This window comes from Myiozetetes cayanensis, unplaced genomic scaffold, assembly GCF_022539395.1.
Source record: "Myiozetetes cayanensis isolate MyiCay16 unplaced genomic scaffold, myiCay2020 scf6-25, whole genome shotgun sequence".
NCBI lineage: Eukaryota > Metazoa > Chordata > Aves > Passeriformes > Tyrannidae > Myiozetetes > Myiozetetes cayanensis.
In genome coordinates this window covers 5,337,141-5,355,563 of record NW_026087853.1, presented here as the reverse complement: position 1 = coordinate 5,355,563, position 18,423 = coordinate 5,337,141, and the positions used below count along the sequence as shown (strand labels likewise).

At 42.6% G+C, this 18,423-nt stretch overlaps 2 protein-coding genes across 3 annotated transcripts in view; one reads left to right on the top strand and one right to left on the bottom strand.

Moving 5' to 3' along the window:
* The window catches only part of BRF1 (BRF1 RNA polymerase III transcription initiation factor subunit), a 175,500-nt gene that overhangs the window by 85,892 nt on the left and 71,185 nt on the right, over positions 1-18,423 (bottom strand). Inside the window, exons 4-6 of the mRNA XM_050337089.1 lie at positions 18,106-18,137; positions 8,983-9,055; positions 677-826 (exon numbers count right to left, since the gene is read on the bottom strand). Of these exons, the coding sequence (XP_050193046.1) occupies positions 677-826; positions 8,983-9,055; positions 18,106-18,137 (255 nt within the window). The remainder of the gene's footprint in view (positions 1-676; positions 827-8,982; positions 9,056-18,105; positions 18,138-18,423) is intronic.
* BTBD6 (BTB domain containing 6) lies at positions 3,697-7,091 on the top strand. Of its 2 annotated transcripts, XM_050337091.1 has the most exons (5): positions 3,700-4,267; positions 4,517-4,814; positions 4,999-5,089; positions 5,369-5,487; positions 5,711-7,091. In XM_050337091.1, the coding sequence occupies exons 2-5, from the start codon at positions 4,606-4,608 to the stop codon at positions 6,741-6,743; spliced, it is 1,452 nt and encodes a 483-aa protein (XP_050193048.1). In that variant the 5' UTR covers positions 3,700-4,267; positions 4,517-4,605; the 3' UTR covers positions 6,744-7,091. The 2 variants fall into 2 exon arrangements, with proteins under 2 accessions (XP_050193047.1, XP_050193048.1); XM_050337090.1 differs by having other exon boundaries at positions 3,697-4,814.

Below are 18,423 nucleotides of genomic sequence, written 5' to 3'. Positions count from 1 at the left end.
TTTTAGCAGCGTGCAGTAAGCAAGTACTATTAACAAAAAGGGGCTAGAAATGTCAAGACAATTGCATGGTTCATTTCCCATTCAAGCCTAGACATGTAAGATCTTTTAAATAAAATAAAGTGTATACATGATCTCTGTGACTATCTACACCCTTTGTTACTCTGACCTCACTAGCTACTACCTTTTAACCTGGCCCTCCAAAACCAGTAGGTTTTCTGCAAGCATCATGACAGCAATGGATCTTGGAAAAAGATGAAGAAAGAAAGAAAAATAATTTCACAAAACAGGTCAAAAAGGGCATTTCTTGCATAAGACTCTATGTAAAGACACAAATCAAAGTGCTTGCACTAATGGTGTCATTTTAGCTGACAGAAAAACCTTTCAGCAGCTAGAGCCTGCAGAGTGGGGGCAGAAAAAGCACCAGAAAGGAGCTTAAAAAAAAAAATCCAAACTGTAAGTTACAAAGGATCTGAGCAAGTACCGTAGAAACAAGGGCAAAATGAAGCTTGAGTTCCAGAATCTGTTTTGATGAATATCTATATAATCTGTAGATGCCTGACAGCACAAAACTCAGAGAGCACGGATATCACCAAGGAAATGAGAAAGTCCTCATCTATTCCAAGCCTTCCCATGCACCCTGCTGTGGGGGAAGTGATACACCCAGCCTGTGCCCTACCTGCCCCGCAGAGTCCCGAGGGCCGGCGCCCGGTGTGCATCCAGTCCCGCTTCATCCTCTGCAGCAGCCTGAGAGCCGTCATGGACACCTCGTGGTTCTTATCCCCAAACTCCAGCATGTGTGCAAAACGGGGAATATATAAACACGGATCTGCAACGGAAAGTAACAACATTATTTCTAATCCCACGTTTGATTTAGGAAAACGCAGTGCTCAGGCAGAACTGCGAGGCTGCTGTGCTTGGCTTGCTTTACCTCTCAGCAAATAGACTGTGCTGCTGGGTCAGATTCTCTGACCACTAAGCTTTAGGTTTTTTTGGTTAAGCTAAAAAAAAATATTTTCTTGCTTGGTAGACAAAAAAATCTTTAAAGCACTGTACAAACATTTTCCTACACATTTTTAAGTGTCCGAGGCTGCACATGCTGACTCCAACACATGAGCAGTGTTATTAGTATCAGCGAAATCATACCCAAAGTGAAGCATTTGCAAAAGCTTTTGCAGAATGACAGCATGACTTAGATCTCAAACTTTTAATATCTCCTGCAAACTAACAAGACAATTTGCATGTTCCATCTCAAACTTAACTACAAACTAAGCTTCAAAAAAAAAAAAAGCATTTGCTTAGAACCCTTGGTCCCAAAGAAAAGTCAACCTTCAAAGTTAATTCCAGCTGCTTCTCAGACTCATATTCCAGCAATACAAAACACTGTTTATTACAGACAATAAGGCAGACTCTCCATCAGTATAAATTGCAGGAACCCAATTAACATCAACAGTGCTATGACAATTGACTGCAGCCACAGATCTGCCTCCAGATGTATAAACTTATTTCAAGCATCAGTGTTACCAGCTTCAAACTAACCAAAATATGTCAGTATGCATTGTGCTTTGCCTAAACCAATTTATAATTTATCAAACAATCTTGTAAAAGCTACACTTAACACATGTTTACTCTTACTTGAGATATCAATTTCTCATTTCCTGCCAGCCTTTTATCACTTGACCGAAAATCCATGATGTACGGTAAATTGTTAACTATTAGTCTCAACTCAATTTCCTCAGCTGATCCCCTATGTGGGCACTTAAACTGCTAAAGATGAAAATTCAGCTTGAAACACTAGAAAAATCTTAGGGATTTACAACTAATCAAGGCACCAAGTTCTAACAATGAAGCCCTGTTGCTATCCATAATTACCAAGATCACACTGTAGGTGATGATGCCTGTCAGCCTCGCAGAAGCATTTAAATGAAAGCACTTATCAAGCAAGAACTTTCAACCATGTCTCCCTCAAAACTGAAGGAACTTCAGAGTGCAGTCACCTTCTAAAGATGGCCCTAAAAATCAAAGGTTTAGAACAGAATAACCAATCCCCATGATTCTAAGGAAAGTTGTCCTGTACTTTCAAGAGTGATTTTATAAAGCTGTACTCAACAGAAACAACCGATTCCAAATTCAACAACAAAAAAAACCCTTTCAGAAGGCATAGCCTGGGGTTCAACAGGCATTTAAACTTTGCTCTTCACACTACAGGAACATGTGTGATGTTACAAAGCAATGCCTGATTTGCCTTTCCATCTCTTCTTATCTAGAGAGGGCTCAACTTCAGCTCCTATGGTCTCCAGAGCAGAGTGGAGAGAAAGAAGCAATTCAGCTCTCTTTTCGGAGCTGAGTTTCAGGAGCATTTACACAATTGCTGTTTGTAGCTGTTGAGACATTTCTGCTGGCATTCATGCCCACAGGTCATTTGACAAAACACTGCACATCGTTAATTTAAATTCTGAAGCTACCAAACACTCCGAAAATGAATACACGGGTGGGTTTTAAATAGCAAGCCTTAAAAAGGCTAAAAAAAAAGTAAGACTGCAAATATATAAATTCGAGGCAGGGCCTAGGTTTGCATAAACACATCCTGCATGGATGCAAACATTTGAAAAAAAAAAATTTTAGAAGCTGTAAAGCCCAAACACCTTGTTTCCTTCCAGAAGTACCAAACCAGCACCACTGCAGCGAGGGTGCCTTGCTCCCAGGAGGGTCCCCTTTGGCTTCAGGAGACCCCTGGGGCTGACACCCTTCTACACAGGGGAGCAAGTTCAAGTCGGGCAAAAACCTCATTGGTTTTCCTCAAAAAGAGTGTTGGGGGCTGTGAAGCCGATCACAAGAAAAAAATGTTTATTTCATGTTTTAAGAAAGAAGCGTGTGCTTTTCTGAAGACTTTCCCCTTCTCTCCTGATCCCATTCCTGACTTGAAACCCGGGACTTTTCGAAGATCCTTGATACCACATTAACAGGGATGCAGAAAAGCATCTCAGGCACTGTTTAGGAGTGTTCCCCACCAAAACAGGTAACAGGGAGCGCAGCGGCAACCGAGCCCCGCTGCAGGACTCTCTCAGTAAAAGGGCACTGTGTGGGGTTCAGTCCTCGCCGAACGACAGCCCGTGGGACGGGCGGGAGATCCAGGCCGGGAGGGCGCGCATAGCCGGGGCACGGCGGTTGCGGGAAAGAGGGGAGGACAACCCCGCAGCCTCCCTGGGCTTCAGTAACCCCTGTGCGTCCGAGCCCCCCGCGCCCGCAGCCGGCCCGGGCGGCGGCCCCGGCGGGGCAGCGCGGTTACCCCGCCCGGCGGAGCGCGGTGCGGCGGCGCCCCCGCCCGGGCCGCCCGGGAACGGCGCTGCGCACCCGGGGCCGCCCGCTCCGCCCCGCCGCGCTCCCACCGCGCTGCCCCGCGTCCCTCCGCGCCTGCCCCGCTCCGGCCGGACCGCGGGCACCGGGGCCGTGCCCAGGGACCGACCCGACCCGACGGATCGCGGAGGCACCGCGGGGCTCCCTCCCGGAGGGCTCCGGGCGCTGCGCACGTAGGCGCGGGGGGCGGTGCCGGGCGGGGGGCGGCTCTTCCCCGCCGCGCCCCCGCGCTCGCCATTGGCGCGGGCGGCCGTGACGCGCGGCGTGGCCGCTGCCTCTTAGTGCGGGAGGCGGAGGCAGGGCCCGGCAGAGCCGCGCCGAGCTGAGCCGAGCCAAGCCCGGCCGCGCAGCGCCGCATCCCGCCGCATCCCACCGCGAGGGGAGCGCCAGGGGCAGCGCCTCGTCCCGCCCGCCGCGCAGGAGCCGGGGCCGCCCCCGCGGGCAGCAGCGCCCCCGGCGCGGGCGGGAGGAGCGCGGAGGAGCAGCAGCGGCCGCGGGGAGCGGAGGAAAGTTGGTGCGAGCCGGCGGCGGGGCCGCCCGGGAGCGGGACTGCAGGGGAGCCGCCGCCTCGGCTCGGCCCGGCCGCCGCGGATGTGCCCCCGGCGGGCCGGGAAGGACGGAGCGGAGCGCTGGCGGCGGGGATCGGGCGGCTGGCTGCGCTTCACCCTCGCCGGGCTGCTGCACTCGGAGGATTTGTGGATTGACTTTCGCTCCTGACCCACCGCCTCGGCCGGATTCCTGGGGTTTTGTTGCTGGATTTTGCTGCCTTTTTTTTTTTTATTTTCTCCGGTTTTGATTTTTTTTATTTTTCTGTCCCCTTTCATCGGGGAAGGAACTGCCCGCCGGCCCCGCTCGGGTTCCCCGCTGCAGTCGTGGCAGTGCCGTGGAGGCTGGGACCCCCCCGCAAGCCAAGGTGAGCGCTGGCACTGATCCGACACAGCATCACCCCTTTCCTCCCGGAAAGGTGCGTCGGGCCGGTAACCAAAGAGCGCGCACACACTCCAGAAAAACCAAAGGCCACCCTGCATCTAGAAGCGTACAAAATATCCTGATAGTGGGACTCGCATTTGGGATCTGTTAGTTCTCTTGCTCATGCCACTGCCCCCTGGTTGCCTCAATGGCAGGATCATGAAGTGTTTGACTTTTTTTCTTCTGCTTCCAGAGACCTTAAAGAAGTCCAAAAAGAGTGTGAGGTCAAACGGCAAGGTGCCAGGATGCTATGAGATAGTGCCCCTGTCCCTGAAGAAGAAGATGGCTGCAGAACTTTACCCTGCCAGCACCAACACTAACATTGCAAACAGCAACGCCGCCGCCGCCGCCACCGCTGCCAACAGCAAGAAGAACGCCCTGCAGCTCCAGCAGAGCGCCCAGCCGCCCCCGCCGCCCCAGCTCCAAAACCTCAACAACAACAACTTGGAGAGCGCCAACTGGCAATCCTTCCATCCCACACTGCGGGAGAGGTAAGGGCCAGGCCCGCCGGACCCTCCCCGGGCGGGCGGGAGAGAGAGAGAGGCGCCCGCCCTGTGCACCTGCGCCCCGGCCGGGCGAGAGGGCAGGGATGGGCTGGAGCCGGCGGGAGGCTGGGGCACCGGGCGAGGGGCAGCCCGCCGCTAACGGGGCTTCTCCCCCCTCCCCTGCTTGCAGGAACGCGCTGATGTTCAATAACGAACTCATGGCTGATGTTCACTTCATCGTGGGCCCGCCAGGGGCATCCAAGAAAGTTCCTGCCCATAAGGTTTGTGCAGATAATTTTTTGGGTTTTTAATGCTGCTGTGCAGATCTCCTTCTACCCCTGCTTTTACAACTAGGTTGCACTTTTTTTTTTTTCCTAATTACAGCTCTTGTCTAATCCCAGAAGTAATTCACATACACTGCAATTAAAGGGAACAGTCTAAGGCAGTGTTCTGCCTCCACTGCAGCTTGTAACTTTCCCTAAATGTAGCTCTTAGCAAAGCCAGCACGCTCAGCTGTTCTTGATCCATGTTACTGAGGCTTCTCTCTCTTTATTTTCCAGTATGTTTTGGCAGTTGGTAGCTCTGTCTTCTATGCTATGTTTTATGGCGATCTCGCAGAGGTCAAATCTGAAATCCATATACCAGATGTGGAACCTGCAGCCTTTCTAATCCTATTAAAGTAAGTGGCCTCTACAAGTCTACTAATTACATGGACAAAATCAAAGTGGCTTATAAAATATACATCTCCTAATTGGCATTGTGCAATATGCACTTATTGCTGTTTACTTAATGTGCTGACAAACATTGAGTGTCAGATTCACTGCCAGCAAAGACGACTATATATTATTTTCATGGCCTACTTCTTTTTTTCCCTAAGAAACTATTTTTTTTCCCCTGTCTAGATACATGTATAGTGATGAAATAGACCTGGAAGCTGACACAGTTCTGGCTACACTGTATGCTGCCAAGAAGTACATCGTGCCGGCCCTAGCAAAGGCTTGCGTCAATTTTTTGGAGACCAGCTTAGAAGCGAAGAACGCTTGTGTCCTGCTGTCTCAGAGCAGGCTCTTCGAGGAGCCAGAGCTGACGCAGCGCTGCTGGGAAGTGATTGATGCTCAGGCAGAAATGGCACTGAAGTCAGAGGGCTTCTGTGAGATAGATCAACAAACACTAGAGATCATTGTAACCCGGGAGGCACTCAACACCAAGGAAGTGGTAGTTTTCGAGGCTGTTCTCAACTGGGCAGAGGCTGAATGCAAAAGGCAAGGGCTGCCCGTTACGCCACGCAACAAGAGGAATGTATTAGGGAAAGCTTTGTATTTGGTGCGGATTCCAACCATGACTTTGGAAGAGTTTGCCAATGGAGCTGCCCAGTCCGACATCCTCACCCTTGAGGAAACTCACAACATATTCCTATGGTACACAGCCGCAAACAAACCCAAACTAGAGTTTCCACTGACAAAGAGAAAAGGACTCGTGCCTCAGCGATGCCATCGGTTCCAGTCGTCTGCGTATCGCAGCAATCAGTGGAGGTACCGGGGGCGATGTGACAGTATTCAGTTTGCCGTAGACAAACGGATATTTATAGCAGGACTGGGATTGTATGGGTCGAGCTGTGGCAAAGCTGAGTACAGCGTCAAAATCGAACTGAAGCGCTTAGGCGTTGTCCTTGCTCAAAATCTGACAAAGTTTACCTCTGACGGCTCCAGCAACACCTTCTCTGTGTGGTTTGAACACCCTGTGCAGGTTGAGCAAGACACGTTTTACAATGTAAGTGCTATCCTTGATGGTAATGAACTCAGTTACTTTGGACAAGAGGGAATGACTGAAGTGCAATGCGGGAAAGTGACGTTCCAGTTCCAGTGCTCCTCGGACAGTACTAATGGAACCGGAGTACAAGGAGGACAAATACCTGAGCTCATTTTCTATGCATGATGCATTTCACCTTGATTGTATTCCAATGCTGCAATGATGCACATTAAGGGATTTTTCTGTTTTACTACGAACTCTGCAGCAGTATGGAATGTTGCGCTACTTACCTATCTGCTACATCAGGCTATACAAATAAGTGAAGGAATGCTCTTGAATTTAATCTTATTTTATTTATTCATAAGCTATTTGACTTAATTATTAAGACTGCAACAAGCAGAAAAATGTTAAATTTTGCACGTACTGTGCATTTATTTTGTATATAGATAACTAACTTGCTGACTTAAACAGAATGTTCTAAACTAGAGCAGTTTACGAATCTGTGAAATATAAAACATTTTTACTTGCCCTAAATCCTGTGTACTTGATCATTGCTGATCTTATGGCTCGTGTATGTTAATTCATGTACAGTTAACAGGGGTGATGACAATTATGGTCTGGTCCTTATGTGCATTTACACATGGCAAATACGAAGGTTCCCTTGCCTGGAAACTCAAACTATCCATCAGCAGCCTTTATTTCCCTTCACAAAAAAGGGAGCTGACATTTATGGAAGCTCAGGGTTTTTCGAGTGTTGCCCAAGCTGAAGACAGACAAACCGTCAGTATAATCAAAGTTGATCAAAATCATCCTGTGGGTTATATCTGAAAGCTCCTAATACCCCTTCACGCACATCATCTGCACTAACCTCCAGCCTGCCCAGCAAACAGCAACACTGCCACTTGCACCTGTCAAACTGTACCCCATTTGAAAGGCCAGAGTCAAGACATACAGATGAAGCTTAATTCAGTGACAGGCTCCATCCCAGATTTAGCCCAGAGCTGTAATACTGGCAGCCACCATCTAAATTTACATCCCATCCTTACACTATTTAGCATCAGACATTAGAGAAATACTTGCAAAATGGCCTTTAGGTTCACTCAAGATTGCTAATTAAAAATAAGCCACTTTAAACAAAAGCTACTGGATCTATTCCCCCCTTCTACCTCGTCTCATGCACTATCAGCAGTCATTTTATGCTAGTATCCTTAACTTTTCTCAGAGAGCGATAAAAGCAGATGTTTTTTCTCAAGTGTCTGACAATCGTTACAGATGAGCCAATTAGAAACACCTACTGGTTTCTATAAATCTCTCTTCTCCTAGTGACCTTGTAAAGAATACTCAAACAGCAGTCTAAACCAGTATTTTTTTCCATGTACAAGTACCTCTACATCTAACATTTCTTGTTTGCCTCCTCCTCATCTGCATTAATTTTCACCTTTAAGCTAAGCTGCAATACAAATTCTGCCTGTTCTCTAAAAAAAAAAAAAAAAAAAAGTAACGTATTGAAAACAAGAACTTTCTACCAGACAAAGCCAGCACACCAGGATGGCCAACAGCTGCACAGGTGATGCTCAGCATGAGCTGCTGGTTCTCTTGCTGCAAAGGCAGCAGTTCAGTGCCAGCTGAGTACAGCCGAAGGGGGAGGGGGAGGGTGTTGTTCTTCAACACAGACATCTGATTCTCTCAGTACAGATTAAGGAGAGTGGGAGTAAGAGTGGGTAAAGATACACGAAGATAATTCCTGAACAGAGGTGGATAAGAGTCACAAGACCTCACTGTAAACGCACTCTTTAAACTGGAATTGGCACAAATTCCCTTGGCTTAAAAGCCACAGCCTAGACAATAGCTTTTTTTAGCCTTTTGACAGGTTAAAACCCACCTTCCTATCACAGTTATGATTCCAGTGTTGACTTATTAAAGTTATTCACATGTTTGGAAAAAGTTGCTCCTCATTTTCCATCAAGCCACTTGTATTTCAGGCACGGAACACCTCACCTACGGGTGATGGACAGATAGTAAATTTGGCAAATGTTTATCAAATGTTGCATCTGTGGAAGTGAAGCGTGACAGGCCTGTGCAAGCTTGCAGACGCACACAAATTTGTTACACATCAGCCTATTGTCTCAGGACAGCCTAAACTACTCTCAGAAAAAGCAACAAAATTACTTGCAAAAGAAAATAGCATCTAGTTCCAAAAAGACTCTTACATAAAGCCTGTTCTCTTACATAAAGGAGAACAGGCTCTTACAGTCAGCAATGCTCTTCTGCCTGGATTGATTCCAGCTTCATTTTAAAGTTACTACTTGGATATTTAGCACACAGTACTATGTATATATATACACACGCGTACATACATATTTTTGTCAAGTAATCATGCAAAAAACACACTCAAATAGTCAAAAGTCAACTCATAAAAAAATACCTATGGCTGGAGCATTTATGCAGAGTTCTCTGGCCAACAGAAGGAAAGTTTTTCCCAGCACATAGACATTCACCTATTAAAAGACAAAAAAAATAATTATTCAAATCTTAAACCACAAATGTTTGTAATAGAACATTTATATGGAAATAAGAAAACCCCAATTTTTGAAATCCTAAACAACCTGCTTTTAAAAATTCAACTGAAGTAATACAAGTGATATTCATAGGTACAGGATAATACTTGGTGCTTGTCAAAATCTGCACAAATTAGCATTGTAAATCAAAGCATAAATTTATATTGAAAAAATATAAAAAGTTGCTCATCGTGTTCATCAGTGGGTTCAGTGCTGCTCTGTAGAATAGTTTTTCAGTTGCCACCTAAAATCATAAGGCAGTAAGTAGACTTCAATATAATATCAGTATATATAAAGTGTCATTTATCTTGTAACGTTACAAAACCTGAGCAAATACTCACAAGTCAGTGCAAATTTCAGCTCTGCAAGATCATCTGTAGTGGGATAATTAAGTATTGCACAAGCACACACCAAACTTTTCCACCAAATCAAGGAGTGGTGCTACATGCCCCAAGGGTTATTTGTCATCTCTTACTGTTTGGACATTGCCCCAGATCACATTAAAAACATTAGGAATATAAAAAAAAGAAAAAAAATAAATAGAATCAGAAAAGCTTTAAACCATACTAGTCCTGCTCAGGCTTCAGGGACAGAGCTCTGCTCCCCTCCTCTCCTTCACTGCTGCACCCAGGAGGATGTAAACTGAGGGGAGGAGTTACTCTTCATGCTCTGATTTGCAATTTATAGCATAGGCAACTATATTTGTATTTTACAAGTCTGAGGAAGTCTTCTTTCTCCATCTTCAGATGTGTTTTGTGGTCAGCAAGAAAGGCAGGATATTCTCTAGTTCCCTATCAGTCCCAAACATTCCCACAGAGCTCCGTGAACACCTTGCTCCCCCAAGGCATATGTAAAGGTCAAGGTTAGTATAAAAAACTCCATCCTCCTACACTCCCAACAAATAAGTTTGGTGTTTGTTTTTTTTTAAGGTCTATGGCTTTTATGCAACAGAACTGCCCCTCTCTTTCCTATGCCTGGATACTCAAGGTGTTTACTAAGCAGTCAATTACCCAACTGAATTGCCGATTATGGGGCAAGCCTATGGAACTAAAAAACTGTTATTAAGCCTAATCTCTTTCAGTTTCATCCAAGAGCTTTGCCAACACTAGTTTAAAAGCAGGCTTTCCTCCCAAGTGTATATATGCTTCTACAAAGCTAGCAAAACGAAATATATATATTTAAACAACATCAAAAATAAACCCCCAAACAACTGATACATTTTCACCTAGCACTTCAAAATGTTTATCTGAAAAAGTTCTTGACGTGTATTTTTCTCAAATTTAAAAAAAAAAAAAAATTAGAAATGAGAACTTCAAAGAAATCCTCAGAATGATCACGTGCCCTGAAAATGACTGTGCAATCAAGTATACATGATATGATGGTGATTCATTTCATATTTAGTGAAAAGTGGTGAATACCTTCCATGTTGTGTCCAACCAATGGTTGAACCAACCTAGAACTTTACTGTCCTTTTTTTGCTGAAAATAGCAGACAACATAGAAGCACCATTCTATGGGAAAGAAGTGAACAAAATATAACATCTGAATAAGAAGTATATTTTCTAGGAAGCAAGTCACCAAGTTTTATACAGAAAAATAAGCCCCTACTGAATCTGGCAATTCATACTGGAGTCTGAGAGCGTGTGACTTTCCATCAGGCACAGAGACAGCACAGATATGGCTACAGCAAAGTATCTGCAGTGTTTCAGTTGGCTTTAGACTGACTGCGAGCTCGAAATGGCTTGTTTTGACCTTTTGTCTAAAAAAATATTAACATAAAGAATGAGGGTTTGGCTGTAGTTTCAGCCTTCTAAGCTGGCCGACCAAGTCACTATAAATCTTAAACCTCATCACTTAGATCCTGTTCTGCAAGGACGATTTCACCGCACAAATCAATAAAGTTACTTCAGTGGAGCCAAGTAGATATGATGTTTCCATTAGAGGTTTCACAAACTCATCTGGTTCTTTCATTTTCGTCTATGCCCCAAAACTCACAATGAGTATTTATCCTTCTAATCTTTTTGCTTGTCGCAACATCCAAATACCTGATTTTTGTCCCCATCAAACCACATTACTCTTTAAGAAACTCCTCCCAAGCAAACTTTCTGTAAATGCAATAACAAAGAACAAATAAATATGAAGAGGCATTAAAGAAGCAGGGTTTTTTTATTTTAAGTGAAGTTCTAACAATCTAAGTGGGTGCCAAACTAAATCTAAAGCAAAGACAAATGCATAATAAATGTGCTCAATGACTACATATCTTTCTCTACTTGGCCTAACTAAGAGCCTCCTGATCCAGAGTCTATGTGAGAAGTAATACTCCAAATCTAACCTGCTTTTCCACTTCACTCACATCATCAGTGTTTTATGACCGACTTCAAGGTGTAGTCAGTGTATTTGCACAAAATAATAAATTCAAATAGAAATGGTACACCAGGGAATTTCTTTCTTTTGATCACAAGCACATTTCTTTGTAGTTTCTGGTTACTACCCATTTAGAAAGAAAGCAAAATATACAGTGGATTACATGCTCTATATTGTCTTCTTCATGAAGCTCATGAGGAAACATTTCTAATGCTAGGAAAAATCACAAAAAGAATGAAGAATATTTAATTGCTTTCAGTTTTCCTGGCAAATCAGTAGGAAAAAAAAAAGAACTTATGGCCCTCTCAAAGAATATGCTTCTCAACTTTAAGAATTGACCAGATATTGACAGGTTCTGGGGTGTTTCTCGAAAATGAGAAATTAAAGATGGCATAAAGCTCACCCACAAATCTGTCATGCCAATGAACTGCTGACACACGGTATTCAAGAACTTCTGGGTTTACTGGAAGACTGCCCTTTCTCTAAAATTTTATGCCACTATCACTAATTTCAATATTACTCACGAGCACACACAGATCCTGTGACAGAGGAGATAAGATATACAATAGGCATGTAGAGAGGACCTTTCTTTACTTCTCATCATTTGTATGGTTTTTTGCACTCCATTAAGCTTAGAAAATTAAAAGAATTAATTTAGAGGCCTACTTTAATTTCTAGTTCTTTCTTCATTAAGAACTTCTTATAAAAATTCATATACTCCAATCCATCAAAAGCTTAATGCTCCAAATTTAGAATCATATGACATTTGCATTTATAAAACCTAATTTTATATGAGTTCTTAGAATGGTGAATAAACAAAGATGCCCTTCTAAAACGATGTCTCTGGCTTAAACTTAAATTGGTGCAGCTTAAAACTTATCACATCAATTTCCGCCTCTTTTCCCCCTTAATTTAAAAGGATCATACTGAAAAACAGTATTTCCCCAAACTCTCCCCAATCAAAACTGTCAAAGTGAAACAACTGATTTATGCACTTTCATAAGACTTTGCTCTTTTTCTGCAAATTTTCATCAGATAGCAGAATTTCCTAAACTTGATGCAATCACTAGGTTTAAACATCAACACCTAATACAACAGAGGGGTGTCAACCTCTGTCAAAGGGGATACATATAGACCTGTCACTGAGTTGTTTTTGCCTAAAAAAACAAATAGGTTCTTCAGTAGGAAGACATTTTTCAGATAAAAAGTATGTGTTCACCAAGGCACTGCAAAAACCTGTTTTTACGGGAGACCTTAAGGTTGGCTAAGATGTTGTCCTTTACCAATAGTTAATTTCTTCTCTCATTATCAAGCACATTATGTTAATTAAAAGGAGCATTTAGGGAAGGAATGGCTTCCAATTATTCAGTTACATCTTCACAACAAGATCCTTCTACTTGTTATGCTCTTTGCCCTTCACAGTATTTTTTGGAGACAGTCTTTTCATTTCGCATCTGTCAGTCATCAGACAGATTTCAAAGGGACACTTCCAGAGGGACTCTTATCCTTTCATAATTTCCTCTTGCTTTCACATCATGTCTGATCTCTTCACAAATACCAATATACTTCCACTTCTAGAAATAACAACAAATACCTCGTTTCCAGTAACACGGGAATTCATCGGTCTAACACCTTCCAGAATTTTAAACTCTCTTTGGGAAAGAGGGAATCTCTCATTCATACAATTACCAGGTCACGTTAACTTCTGGGCAGAGGCAAAAAATAAAGCTGCCACCACTGAATGAAAGAAGTTTTTGCTTGACCATAAGTTCCATAAATTTAGAAATCAATAACCCTTTCACTATAAACAACTTCCAAAAGGGCTTTCCAAGACCATAGTGTGGCATTCTGTAAAAAGTATTACAAATGGTGACAGTGGTTAAGATATTCTGTCTTTTAGAAAGACAAAGACTGGGCAGTTGGAACACAGTGAGAATTCACACTGTGAAACATCCATGGCTGCTTGCCTAAATAATTAAGCAAGCATGAAAAGCAAATGAGTTTTTAAGGAGAGTGTCTGTTGCTGGGGAAAGAGGCACCTGTGGTTATTTGATTCATTATTAACATTTCTAGTGTAGTAATGCCTGAAGGTCCCAACCAGGTTGTTTAAATTAACTCAATCAACATGGCAATTTGCATAGGGGCAATAAAGGCAAATGCAGTCAACATGTTAATAACTTTAAATGAACAAAGAGTATTAAAAGCTGAAGCAAATGAGTACAGTCTTTAAAAGAATACTCTGTTTTACCTTTCTCCATACAATAAACTGAAAATTCCTGTTTTTTAAAACCGTACTGCAATCAGAACAGTCAAAAGGCAACACAACAAAACAGAAACATTCACCAAACCCAGTTGGTCAGGCTGTCGTTCAAAAGAGACACAGATCAAAATTAAGCAGCTTCCTCTCATACTGTGCTTTAAAGAGCTGCCTTCAGTCTGGGCACTCCAAAGGGAGAGTCTCCTTTTGCTCATCACATGCATGGCAGTCCTAGAGTTCTTCCTCCAACACCACAGCAGTACAATAAGCCATTATCATACTATCTATGCAAGAAAGTCAAAGAGTAATGATTTCTAACAAGCATGGAGGAAGCAGGGAGGCCAATGCTGCCTTTAGATGGAATAAATGAAAACAAGTGTCCAAAAATAACTCTCAATAAAAATCCCTCTGGACAAGAAATACTGTTAGACTAGACAAACTGAAGATAAAGAAACAGGGGAGAGAGTTGTGCTTTGAAGTGAAAGAGAGACCAAAGGAAGACTAGACCAAGCAAGTACTATTTACTGATTTTCACTTCTTGTGCACCCTCTTCCCTTACCTAGAGCCGTAGTGTAGTTCAGGTTAGAATGGATCTCAGCAGGTATCCAGCCCAATCTCCTGCTCCAAGCAGGATCAAGCCACAGGGACAGACCAGGTTGCTCTGGATCCTGAGAACCTTCATGGATAAAGACTTCAAAACTGCTCTGAGCAACCTACTTCCCCACTTGACTGTCCTCATGGTGAAAAAACTTCTCGATATCAGGTAATCATCTCACTTTAATTAATGATGTCTGTTGCTGACAATTCTCCTGCTGCACCCTCCTATAAAGAGCCTGGCACTTCAGGCCTCCAACATCTCTTCAGTGAGCATCAGCCTTGTTTAACACAGCAGGACACACCACAAGGCACATCAGAAATTATATTCTACTAGGCTGAAACTGGAGATCAAAGCATTGCCAACACCTCTCCCCAAAGTCTTTTATGACCACATTGCAAAGACCACGACACTGGAACAACAGACTGGAAAAGAAACAGCCGTTTCTGAGGATGCAAAAGGTAGCGTTTCACCACACCAAAGTAAAACTTCAGCCAAATAATTCTCCAGGTGCAAGGAATGGGATGCTCTGAAACACAGGAACAAACCTAAATTGTTCAGGACTTGGCCAAGGCTAGACAAGCTTCACAGCTCTCCTAAACAAGCCAGGCCTGTCGCTCAGATTGGACTAACAAAAAAGCAAACAAAAGGCCTGATTACAGACCTCTCTAAGGACTGTATTTGCAAGTAAAATGTAGTATCTGAAAATATAAGCAAGTACTTTCCCTGTTAGAGACTGATGACTGATCATCCTTTCAACTCAATCAACAAGCAGCAGGACTGCTCAGCACAAGGAAGTGGTCTGGACATTTTCAGTTCATTTCAGATCATGCTTTAAAGTCCAAATGTATCAGAGGCGTACTGGATCTGACAACACTTCCAACAGGAGATTTCCAAGACATAGGATATATTCACCTGAAGATAAAACAGGAGAAAAAAGTACCAAAGAAATTGCCTTTCCAATTTAAAAAAAGAAAAAAGGCATTTTGGCTTTTCCCAAGAGGACAGCAATACGGAAAGTCCAAAAACTATTACTAAATGCAGGAGTTCTTCAGTGGAACAAGACAACACTCCCACATCCCAGTCATCAGCATAAGAGAAAAACAGATATGACTTCTTAAACAGACTGCCATTAACAGTGAAAATTAGGCTCCTCTATTGTGAAGTTTTAGCAGCACAATACTATCTAAAAGCCCATTACACTGTAAGGGACAGATTTTTATTTTTTTTATATTGTTAAATCCCAAAGTAACTTACTAAAGCCAGGAAGAGAGGTTTTACAACAAGTACAAACCAGAGCCTGAGAGGTCATGCTTAGGATTTCCTCTACACCTTTTCTTTTTTTTTTTTTTTTTAAAAAAGAGCCTAAACAGATCAGCAAGAGAGAAAGAATACAAATACAACAGGTCACTGAACAAATAATGGTTTGCAGGTAACAGCAGATCCAAATCTTCTTCATATTACTCTTACTTCTAGCTGCTACCTCTGTTGTAAGCTCCAGTCATCTTTAGCTCTACCAGTGCTTGCAAGACACTGGTGGAAGGTCACTGATGTGGAGGGTGCCCCAAGTGTGATGCAGAATGGCACAGCTAAGACTGTTTCCAGCTGCAAGATGGCAAAAGGCAGCAATGAATGGCCTTTTTTTCACAGGCTTTCAGTTATCTTTTTTGCCGGTAGCCGGAGTTACAAAGCTTTCTTTCTGTTTCGCTTTTAGATGAAACAATACACGAAAGGTTGTTATGAGGACATGGTTTAGTGGTGAACGTGGTGGTGGATGATGGTCGGACTTGGTGATTTGAGAACTCTTTTCCACCCTTAATGCTTCTATGATCTTTTTTTCCCCTCAAATGCACTGAAACCTATTTCAGGGTGTTCAGTAATTCAGTCAGTAGCCTCCATGAAGACAATCCATAAAGATGCTTCATTAGGTGACTCTCTTAAAAAAATTCCTGCGGTCAGATGATGAGCAGCCCTGCAGGTCCCTCACCTCCCACAGCAACTGAGCTGCATCAAGGGGAACACTCTGAAGAAAAATCCCAACATTTGCTATAGGCAGCTAAGCAAGACTTGGTCTTGCAGGTCAGCAGTAGCTCATTTTTTAGACTTTCAGATGTGATTTTTTTTGTAATATAAAATTGGCACCTTTCTCATTTTGCCAAGAAAAACAGTTCTCTGGACCAGTATGACATATTTTGTACAGATGAGTCTGAACAAGTTACATATTTTGGAAAGATAATACCATTGCCACTACTACTACTACTACTGCTCACAACTTTTCTTCTTCCTTAATGACATTCACATCCCAGTTTCAGAATGGGAGAGCTGTCCCTTGAACAAAGGAGGCACTTCAAGGTCAAACAGTACAACCTAATGAACTAATTCCAATAAACTAATTCTTTTTAGGCACAAAGTCTGTGAGTAAAGGCTGATCTAAAGCAGAATGTACTGAAGTTTTCTGCCTGGGCCATAAATGTTTTGCCACAGAGGTGTGTTTTGTTTTGTTTTTAATTTTTTTGTGTGTGGTTTGTTGTTGTGGTTTTTTGTTTGGTTTGTGGTTCTGTTTGGGGGTTTTCATTTGTTTGATTTTTTTTTTAAGAGACTTGGGGTGGGATAAAAGAAAATCAAGCTAGAACCTGAAAAGCTCCTTTATACATTCTTAAACAGGACTTTCTGGCTAGCTATAGTGAACAATAACAGTTAACATTCTTGTTTGCTCAGTTTCACCTTAAAGAAGCCATAAAGAAGAGCTCATCAAAAGCCTTCACACACTTAAATGCAGATCAAGATACTGAAATCTTGGATTTTTCTCTTTCAGGAGCTGATTATTTCTCTACTACTAATGTACTTCTGCCTCTCCCATCTCCTCAGTTACCCCTCTTTAACCTTTTGGTTTTCATAGGGCCCATCTCAGCATCTTTTCTGTCTGGAATGTACAAAGGGGAAAAGACAAATCATTCTCTCTTTCTTGTCTGTTCCTGCTGACAAGACATCTTTTCTTTTTTCATCTCTTGCAGATACAATACCTCTTCTTCACATTGTGTGACTATTCTTCATATTACTGTGATTGTTCTATTTCAAAACCCTCACCATGAAAAATGACTTGTGTTTAGAAGGAAATAAACCTCCCATTCCACACACAGCACTCGGGTGTGAGTAATCAAAATAATTCAATAAGAGTTCAGAAAAGAGAAAAAAGTTACTCATTTTAAGAATTAAAGATTCATTTGATTATTGCAATTCCAGCAGATTGCTTCAAGCAATAAATAGTCTTCAGAGGGATGCCATTTAACAAGACAGCTGGGAGGACAAAAATAGATGCAACTAACCTACTCACATTGTATGTAAAACAGTTGTAACAGGGAGAATGAGGGTAAGACAACATATGTCAGTGGAGCTTTCTGTTTCCGCACACAGAGCAAGTTCGTATTTCTCTAAAAAAACATTCTATAAAACATGTTTCTGTAGAGCACGAATCCACTTACACAGAATTACCTACCAAAAAGGTTATTTCTGTCTTCAACAACTGTTGTTTTAAAAATATGTAACATCTGACCCTGTGCCACTGCAGTGACTCTGAAAGGATCATACTAACTCTTGGGATGTTATTGGTAGCAATAAAAGCAAACAAATATTTTTGACTCTTAATTTTACTGAACAAATACTCAGATTTACAAACCCAGTGATTTTCCACTCAGAAGTTTTAGGGAAAAATTAAAACATCTTAAATTTTAACAATTAAAACAAAAAAAAGTCAAATTAAGAAAAGGTACATTACCTGAAGAAGGTCGCTGAGGTCAAGTAGCATGTCTGTGAAGAAGTCAAGGAATATACATGCTTGTTGAATGTGACACTATTTCCCAATCTCATTTAAAAGGGAAGAAATAAACCCAGGTTTAACTGTCAAATAAAGCAAATATGGGTTAGGTACTTCAATTCACCACTTATGCTAACAACTAACACCCAGTGAAATGTCCAGCTGCACAAAAAAGCCCTGCCAGCACCTGCTGAATTTACAGCACAAGTTGTCCATGGGAAGTGATGGTCTCAAAGAACAAGCCAACACTCCGTGTGACTTAAAATACTCCCCATATCC

Bases quoted from the DNA above. Each gene is read 5' to 3' on its own strand.
- BTBD6 (XM_050337090.1), top strand. From the start codon at position 4,447: ATGCCACTGCCCCCTGGTTGCCTCAATGGCAGGATCATGAAGTGTTTG. The intron at 5,090-5,368 runs GTTTGTGCAGAT...TTTATTTTCCAG, and splicing joins AGAAAGTTCCTGCCCATAAG to TATGTTTTGGCAGTTGGTAG. The intron at 5,488-5,710 runs GTAAGTGGCCTC...TCCCCTGTCTAG, and splicing joins GCCTTTCTAATCCTATTAAA to ATACATGTATAGTGATGAAA.